Genomic DNA, 9,917 nt, shown 5'->3' with positions numbered 1-9,917 from the left:
AACGTCCTTGCGTACTATTTAATACCTTGTATTTTGCGTTTTGCGGCTTGTACTCTTATCATTTTTGGACGTTTCTCATCAATAAATTGAACCACTTGAATTATATCTTGTACATTTGAGCTTTTTGGTCATTTGCGTCTTCAAATCGTTATTTTCTTCTTTTGTCATCGCACTTATTTATTTAAACGAATATTACATAAAAATAGAACAATTGCAACTAAAAGCTTTACATATTGGAAGGATATTGTGCCTAAATATATGTTCATTTGGAGCATTATCATGTGTGAAATAGTTTGTTGTACTTAACTCCCATTGATCCTTTTTTGGGTGATCATGTTTGTGTTTTTTTTACTTCCATTGCAGAAATCGTAACCTGTTTTGGGTCAGCATGTTTGTGTTTTTTTAACTTCCATAGTTTGTTGTACTTACCTCTCATTGATCCTTTTTTTGGTGATCATGTTTGTGTTTTTTTTAACTTCCATTGCAGAAATCGTAACCTGTTTTGGGTCAGCATGTTTGTGTTTTTTTAACTTCCATTGCAGAAATCCTGAACAACATCAATTAAAAATAGCACCATTATGTGCAAATTAGTGTGAATAGTTAACATAAATTTGTTATTTAGTTAATATCAAATTGTTATTTAGACCTTCCTGCACTTTAGAATTATGGTGTGTGAAATAGTTTGTTGTACTTAACTCCCAATGTTCCTGTTTTTGGTGATCATGTTTGTGTTTTTTTAACTTCCATTGCAGAAATTCTGAACAACATCAAATAAAAATAGCACAATTATATTATGGTGTGTGAAATAGTTTGTTATACTTAACTCCTATTGATCCTTTTTTGGTGATCATGTTTGTGTTTTTTTAACTTCCATTGCAGAAATCCTAACCTGTTTTTGGTCAGCATGTTTGTTTTTTTTTTTTAACTTTCATTGCATAAATCCTGAACAACATCAATTAAAAATAGCACCATTATGTGCAAATTAGTATGAATAGTTAACATAAATTTGTTATTTAGTTAATATAAAATTGTTATTTAGCCCTTCCTGCACTTTAGTTTGCAAACAACATATTATGTACATATTGGTGGAAATAGTTAGCATAAATTTGTTATTTATAGGGTTTATTAATTCATATTAACATCTTTAAAAATGATTGTCTTAAATTCAGGCTCGTGCATTTGCAGATCATCGTTCCAGGTAATTTCTTTGATTTTTTTGTTATTAAATATGTTGTTACCTTGGTCTATGTTGTTCCTTCGATAGTATGTGTTGCCGTTCATTGATGCAATGCTTCGTCTCTATAGTGCTGTTAATTTTTTTTGTCTCATAATTGTGTTGCTGATTATAATGGTGAGAGCTACGCGAAAAAGAAAAAAAGGGATGACAAAACAGATGCACCCGATGATGTAGTCTCCGTACACCAAACGACAAGGCGGGCATTCCTGTGTAGGTGTAATTTGGAAGCATCATCATCGGCAACTTATAATACTACTTTAGGTATGTTTGGGAGTGTTATAAATTTGGGTTCTCCTTTTTCTGTGACTGTTGCCTGTTTTTATGTCTTATTTGTAATTTTGTAAATTACCTTTTTTACCAGGCGTCGTTGATTCCGGGCACCCCCACAGTTAGCTGCTCCATTACTTCAGCATGGAGTTACACCCATATATAGTTTTTCTACGGCTTTCGATTCTTCAGGTGTTGTATGTTCCTAAATGTATTCATTGGTATTTTTTTGTGTATCTCTAGAAGTTCTCTAACAAGTACTTTTAAGCATACTTTGCCAACATTGTTGTATCTTTGCTATTCTTGCCCTGTTGTTTTTTCCTTTTTTTTGGTATCTTTGAAGCCGTATTGCGGTCGTTGTATTTGTTGTCTTAATTGTTTTTTCCCTTTTTTCAGCTCTCTCTCCTCTGTATCGTGACTGCGGGGATTGCACATACGTCTATAGCCATTGTGGAGCCCTATTTTGGCATGACGAACGTATAAAAAAAACCTTCAAGGACAAAAAAATCCACTATCACTGTTGCTGTGAAAATGGGCGTGTCCGGTTAACGGCTTATGAAGAACCTCCGGGCGCTTTGAAGGAACTTTTAGAAACACACGGTTTCATGGATAACGTCCGTGCTTACAATCAGATGTTCAGTATGACGGCCGGTCTCCGTATGTTTTCAAAGTTTCGGGGCAGATTTACCACTGGATTGGTTCCCTATGCCCTCAACCGGGAACACGTCCACGATTCCTGCAGCTTTACTTCTACGATACGGACAGTGAAGTTGAAAACAGAATGTCCCATTTTGGTGGCGGGAATTCAGATCGCATCTGTGAAGATATTGTTCGCAGACTTATTTTGTTGCTCGATTCGCATAATGAACTTGTAAGGCTGTTCCGGACGGCCAGAGATAAATGTAATGCTGCTGAGAAACCAACTTTCAACATTCGATTGTTCATTGTCACCGGATGAAAACAACATAGCCCTCCTGCTTCTGATGCAATAGGGGCTATTGTCTTTGATACTGGTCCGCAGGCACTTTCGGATTACGATGTAATAATCCACCCAAGGTCTGAGTACCCAAAGCGAGTTAACAAACTTCATCTGTCATATATGTCGCTACAATTCCCATTGATGTTCTTTTTTGGTGAACCAGGCTTCTATCCTAATTTAAAGTTGGTTGATGCTCCAGGTTCCACTGGTAGCCGAGTTAGAAAAATGTCGACGAATATGTTCTATTGCTACCAGCTTCATGATAGGCAAAATTCTTACAGTCTCATGATGAGGCTCGGGCGACTCTTTCAGCAGTATGTTGTCATGGTGTATTGCAGTATTGAATTAGATCGGATGGATTAAATTAGGAAGAAATAGAAAGACATCAGGAAAGATTACCTCTCGGGTTTGTACGACGCCATTAGCATGAAATGTCCCATTCATATCGATTATAAACGTTTCATATTAATTGATTTCGTTGCGAGGTTTTGACCTCTATATGAGACGTTTTTCAAAGACTGCATTCGATTTTTAAAACAACACATAACCTTTATTTTACTGATAAAGGTTTAAAACCATAACGTAGATTATCAAGTAATGATAATCTAAAAGATAACGTTTTTACACACGACCATTACATAATGGTTTACAATACTATTACACATCGATATAAATCTCCAAATGCAGTTTTTAAACAATATATAACAAGCATGCAGACTCCAATTCTTTTCCTTATTTTAGCATGCAACAGCGGAGGCTCTTAATAATCACCTGAGAATAAATATGCTAAAAACATCAACAAAAATGTTGGTGAGTTATAGGTTTAACCTATATATTTAGCAATTCATAATAATAGATCACAAGATTTCATATTTCCAATTTTCATAAATATACATCCCATACATAGAGATAAAAATCATTCATATGGTGAACACCTGGTAACCGACTTAACAAGATGCATATAGAATATCACCATCATTCCGGGACATCCTTCGGACATGATAAAATTGAAGTACTAAAGCAGTTCAAATTCTCTGACTGGGGCTTGTTAGTGCCCATGATAAAATGTCAATTAGGGTGTCTGTTCCCTAATTCTTAGATTACCAGACTAAAAGGGGCATATTCGGTTTAATAATTCAACCATAGAATATAGTTTCACGTACTTGTGTCTATTTTGTAAAACATTTATAAAACTGCATGTATTCTCATCTCCAAAAAAAAATATTAGATTTTAAAAGTGGGACTATGACTCACTTTCACAGATTTCTTTCGTTGAAAAAACAACACTTGGCCACGGGTCGATTCACGAACCTATAACAAATATATACATATATATCAAAGTATGATCGAAATATATTCATACCATATTTTATTACGTTTTAACGATTTTAGTTTGTTAAGTTGACAGTCCATCGTTGTAGTCCACAAATTAATTGTCCACAGTTAGCAGTACAGAAATAAATCAATATAATTTCTCGAATCAATCCACGACCCAGTGTATACAAGTCTCAGACTTGATCACAACTCAAAGTATTTATATTATTTTGGAATCAACCTCAACCCTGTATAGCTAACTCAAGCATTACTGCATATAGAGTGTCTATGGTTGTTCCGAAATATATATATAGATGAGGTCGATATGATATGTCAAAACATTGTATACGTGTCTATGGTCTATCAAGATTACATAATATATGTTAGAATACATGTATAATACAATATAAGTTAGTTAAGTTATGGTTAGTATAGATTTTTGTAAAATCATCCCGTAGTCAAATTAACCATTTTTAACCAATTTTGTTTTACCCATAACTTCTTCGTTTTAAATCCGTTTTGAGTGATTTAAGTTGCTATGGTTTCATAATGAACTAAAATTTATGAAACTAAACAGAAAAAGTATAAGTTTATAGTCGGAAATATAAGTTACAAGTCGTTTTTGTAAGAGGTAGTCATTTCAGTCGAAAGAACGACGTCTTGATGACCATTTTGAAAAACATGCTTCCACTTTGAGTTTAACCATAATTTTTGGATATAGTTTCATGTTCATAAGAAAAATCATTTTCCCAGAAGAATAGCTTTTAAATCAAAGTTTATCATAGTTTTTAATTATCCAAACCAAAATAGCCCCCGGTTTTACTACAACGGCGTATGTCCGGTTTTACGGTGTTCTTTGTGTTTCCAGATTTTAAATCATTAAGTTAGCATCTCATATATATATAGAACATGTGTTTAGTTGATTTTAAAAGTTAAGTTAGAAGGATTAACTTTGTTTGCGAACAAGTTTAGAATTAACTAAACTATGTTCTAGTGATTACAAGTTTAAATCTTCGAATAAGATAGTTATATATATATATATATATATATATATATATATATATATATATATATATATATATATATATATATATATATATATATATATATATATATATATATATATATATATATATATATATATATATATATATATATATATATATATATATATATATATATATATATATATGAATCGAATTATGTTATAAACATCATTACTACCTCAAGTTTAGTAGGTAAACCTACTGGAAGTGACAAGAAATGATCTAGCTTCAAAGGATCCTTGGATGGCTTGAAAATTCTTGAAGTAGAATCATGACATGAAACAAGTTCAAGTAAGATTTCTACTCGAATTAAGATAGTTTATAGTTATAGAAATCGAATCAAAGTTTGAATATGAATATTACCTTGGATAAGAAAGATAACCTACTATAAATAACAAAGGTTTCTTGATCTTGGATGATTACTTGGATTGGATTAGAAAGCTTGGAAGTAGACTTGCAAACTTGAAAGTGTTCTTGATGTGTTCTTGAGTAGTTGTTTTGTAAGTTGATCTAGGTTAGCTAGATTGAGCTAGATTGAGCTAGATTATGATGAAGATGATGAAGAACACTTAGAACAATGGAAGAACACTTGAGAGAGAGTTGTTTGATGCATGAAAGTTGAAATCAAAATGTGTTTGTGGTGTGCCATATTCAAGTGAATGTTGATGTATCATATAGGCTCCATTAGTTTGATTTTTAGTGTAATCATTCATGCTAGTTGCCAAATGATGGTTCCCACATGTGTTGGTGACTCACAAGGGCAGCTAAAAGCTGATCATTGGAGTGTATATACCAATAGTAAATACATCTAGAAGCTGGGTATTGTACGAGTACGAATACGGGTGCATACGAGTAGAATTGTTGATAAAAACGAATGAGAATGGAATTGTAAGTATTTTTGTTAAGTAGAAGTACTTTGATATGTGTCTTTAAGTCTTCCAAAAGTGTATTAATACATCTTAATACACTACATGTATATACATTCTAACTGAGTCGTTAAGTCACCGTTAGTCGTTACATGTAAGTGTTGTTTTGAAACCTTTAAGCTAACGATCTCATTTAATGTTGTTAATCCATTGTTTATTATATCTAAAAAGATGTTAAATTATCATATTATCATGATAACATGGTGTATGAATATATCTTAATACAATATATATATATATATATATATATATATATATATATATATATATATATATATATTAAAACATCGTTACAACGATAATCGTTACATATATAACTCATTTTGAAAACTCTTAAGTTAGTAGTCTTGTTTTACATATGTAGTTCATTGTTAACACACTTAATGATATATTTAATTATTATTTTATCATGTCAAACGTAGTGTATCAATATCTTAATATGATTCATATGTATTTAGTAAGACGTTGTTATAACGATAATCGTTATATATATCGTTTCGAGTTTCTTAATTCAATAGTTTCATTTTTTATGTATATAACTCATTGTTAATATACTTAGTGATATACTTACTTATTATAATCTCATGTTAACTATATATATATCCATATATATATCATCATGTAGTTGTTACAAGTTTTAAACGTTCGTGAATCACCGGTCAACTTGGGTGGTTAATTGTCTACATGGAACACATTTCAATTAATCAAGTCATAACAAGTTTGATTGCTTAACATGTTGGAAACATTTAATCATGCAAATATCAATTTCATTTAATATATAAACATGGAAAAGTTCGGGTCACTACAGTACATACCCGTTCAGACCGGTTAAGACGTGGGCAGTAGAACTATCCTCCCAACTTCTTTCACCGGTGGTCCCCATTATATGTACAGCCACTATCTTGACGCCCTGGCGATTTGTCGTGTTTTTGGGAATCCGTAGTTCTTTATCACTTTTACTTGCAACGTTAAGTGGCCAGAAATAGCTCGATATCTGCAGCCTTTTCCTCTGCTTACTGCATCAGACAGTCCTGATATTGTCGCGAGAGTTTTCCGCTTCAGAGTCAAACAATTTGTTGCTTTTTTAAAAGACGGGAAACCACTAGGTAACATTAGATGAGGTAATTCTACAACATGATTTTCCCTTACTTTTGTATTAAGTTGACTCTGCTGTTTATATCTTTTTTTATCGATACTAATGTATTTTTTTCACAATTTTGCAGTTCTGTATACCATTGAGTTCCAGAAAAGAGGGTTGCCCCATTATCACACATTATTGTGGTTGTATTCCTCAGCATCATCACCTATAAGCGAAAGAATAGATGATTACATATCTGCTGAACTTCCTGACCCGAGAACTGACCTCGCTGGTTACGCGGTGGTCTCCGCGACTATGATGCATGGGCCCTGTGGTATTCCCAACTTACATGCACCGTGCATGGAAGGGCCCACTTGCACAAAAAATTTCCCAAAAAAATACAACGACAAAACCTTCTTTGATGCTGATGGCCGTGCATACTACCGAAGGCGTAATACTGGTGTATATACAACGCGTTCTAGGGTCCATCTCGATAACAGCTATGTAGTTCCTTACAACAGACTACTTTGTAAGACTTTCCAAGCTCATATAAATGTTGAGTGCTGTGGATCAACAACCCTGATCAAATACCTGTTCAAGTACATTTCAAAGGGTACAGACCGCATTGCTGCTCGCATATCCAAACCAATCGGCAGTAACAGCCGTGCGAGACCACAGGTCTCTCAACCAGTAGATGAAGTTCAGAATTTTATAGATGCCCAGTTCATTTGCCCGTACGAGGCTTGTTGGCGTATTTTTAACTTCCCAATTCATCATCGTGAACCGGCAGTTCAGATCCTGTCTGTCCATTTAGAGAATATGCAGCTTATGAAGTTCCGTGGCAAGCAACCACTTCAAGAAATTGTCGAAAACACAGAAAAGAAGAAAACTACTTTGACTGAGTGGATATGTTATAACGCCTCTTCTTCGGCTGGCAGGCACCTGACATATTTGGATTTTCCATCTGAATTTGCTTGGTATCAAGCACAGAAAAGCTGGAAACGTAGGGCGAATATTAACAAGTCTTCGATTGGAAGGATGTCATACATACATCCCTTATTCGGAGAGGCTTTTTTCCTAAGAATGCTTTTGTGCCATCAAAAGGGGTGCACAAGCTTTGTAGATATTAGAACCATGAACCAAGTTGAATACCAGACATACCGTTCTGCTTGCGAGGCTACTAGGCTTCTTGGTTATGATAAAGAATGGACTATAGCACTGGAGGAAGCATCGACATCCGCCACTGCTTCTCAGTTGCGGTCGCTTTTTTCACACATCGTAGTGTATTCTGAAGTCTCAAATCTGCTTGCTCTTTGGGAAAAGCACTGGGAAATGATGTCTGACGACATACCTTTGCGAGCAGCGGCCTCTCTGAAGATGGCAAATCTGCACATAAACAGAGATGACCTTCATAATTATGTTCTTTATGAGGTTGAAATCCTCCTAAACCAGTGTGGAAAGACACTCAGCGACTTCGCATTGCCATCTCTGCCAGATGACCTTCTACTAGATCTTGCAAACCGTTTGATCATGGAGGAGAGAAACTATGATTGTGAATCGCTTAATGAGGAGCTGAGTCATCTAGAATCTGGGATGAATGTGAAGCAGAGAAGAATCTACGAAATGATACGTGATTCTTCTTCGAACAACAGGACATAGCTTGTGTTCGTTTATGGTCATGGTGGAACCGGTAAGACATTCTTATGGAAGGCCATAATCATGTGTCTAAGGGATAAGGGAAAGATTCTTCTTGCTGTGGCATCATTCGGAATCGCATCTTTGTTACTGCCTTCAGGCGGAACTGCTCACTCTCGATTCAAACTTCCTATTGACCTTACCGATGAGTCGATGTGCAATGTAAACAAAAACACACAAATGGTGAAACTACTTGAAAGCACAGATCTTATTATGTGGGATGAGGCACCAATGAATAATAATCGATGCTTTGAAGCTCTTGATCGCAGCCTGCGAGACATTCTTGGTAACAAAAACTCGCCATTCGGAGGTAAGTCTATGATTCTCGATGGTGACTTTAAACAAACATTACCCATTCATGAAAAAGGAAAGAAATTGACTATAGTCCGTTCTTGCATTACATCTTCATATTTGTGGCAGGAATTCAAGGTGTTTGTTCTTACTGAAAACATTCGCTTAATGCAGCCAGGGCTGACGCCATCAAAAAAGGAGAGAAACACTGCTTTTACCGCCTGGTTACTGGATATTGGAAATGGCGAGGTTGGGAAACGTGATTTGGAAGACCCGGTTAATAGTAGTTGGGTACAAATTCCTGACACCTACTGTGTTCCAGATGATGATAATGGGTTGGCGAATCTAATTTCGTTTATCTACCCCCCAGAAACGTTACAGAATCCAAGTGCTGCAGAGTTACAACAAAAAGTGATTGTTTGCCCAAAAACGATGCAGCGAACACCATAAATAAGATGGTGGTCGATATGGTTGGTGGCCCTGTTACAACCTACGCAAGTTATGATACTGCTACACCGCAAGGCAATGATGGTGGCGAGTCGGAACTATTATATCCAACAGAATACTTGAACACGCTAAATTACCCTGGCCTGCCACCACACCTGCTCGAGTTAAAATAGGGGTGCCAACTATTTTGTTGCGGAATATTAGCGTCGCATGCGGCCTCTATATGGTACCAGGATGATAGTAACTCAGCTCCTAACAAAAGCAGTTGAAGCGGAAATTATCACGGGCACAAGGGTTGGTGAAAAAATCTTCTTCCCGAGGATGAACCTCATCCACAAAGAACCAACATTACCTTATGTTTTAAAAAGGAAACAGTTCCCGCTGAAAGTTTCATATGCAATGACCATAAATAAGAGCCAGGGCCAGTCGCTGAAAAAAATAGGCATTTATCTACCTAAACTAACTTTTGGCCACGGCCAACTGTATGTTGCACTCTCACGGGCTACATCACCAGACGGTTTGAGAATACTGATTAGACAGCATGAAGGCCAACAGGCAAACGTCATGAAAAATATCGTGTATACAGATTTTCTTTCCACAATAGCTGACTTCGATGCAACTACGGTTGCTCATACTA

The 9,917-nt window shown here is 35.5% G+C and overlaps 2 protein-coding genes across 2 annotated transcripts; both read left to right on the top strand.

Moving 5' to 3' along the window:
* Nucleotides 1–1,150: 1,150 nt before the first annotated feature.
* LOC139854921 (uncharacterized) lies at nt 1,151–8,506 on the top strand. Its single transcript, XM_071844193.1, has 6 exons — nt 1,151–1,198; nt 1,357–1,552; nt 1,901–2,322; nt 2,526–2,820; nt 6,750–6,875; nt 6,993–8,506. The coding sequence occupies exons 1-6, from the start codon at nt 1,151–1,153 to the stop codon at nt 8,504–8,506; spliced, it is 2,601 nt and encodes an 866-aa protein (XP_071700294.1).
* A 60-nt stretch (nt 8,507–8,566) lies between these two features.
* Nucleotides 8,567–9,283, top strand: LOC139854920 (uncharacterized). Its single transcript, XM_071844192.1, has one exon. It carries the CDS (start codon nt 8,567–8,569, stop codon nt 9,281–9,283), a length of 717 nt encoding a protein of 238 aa, XP_071700293.1.
* Nucleotides 9,284–9,917: the final 634 nt, after the last annotated feature.

Source organism: Rutidosis leptorrhynchoides, chromosome 6, assembly GCF_046630445.1.
Source record: "Rutidosis leptorrhynchoides isolate AG116_Rl617_1_P2 chromosome 6, CSIRO_AGI_Rlap_v1, whole genome shotgun sequence".
Lineage (NCBI taxonomy): Eukaryota > Viridiplantae > Streptophyta > Magnoliopsida > Asterales > Asteraceae > Rutidosis > Rutidosis leptorrhynchoides.
This window is presented reverse-complemented; position numbering and strand designations above follow the sequence as displayed.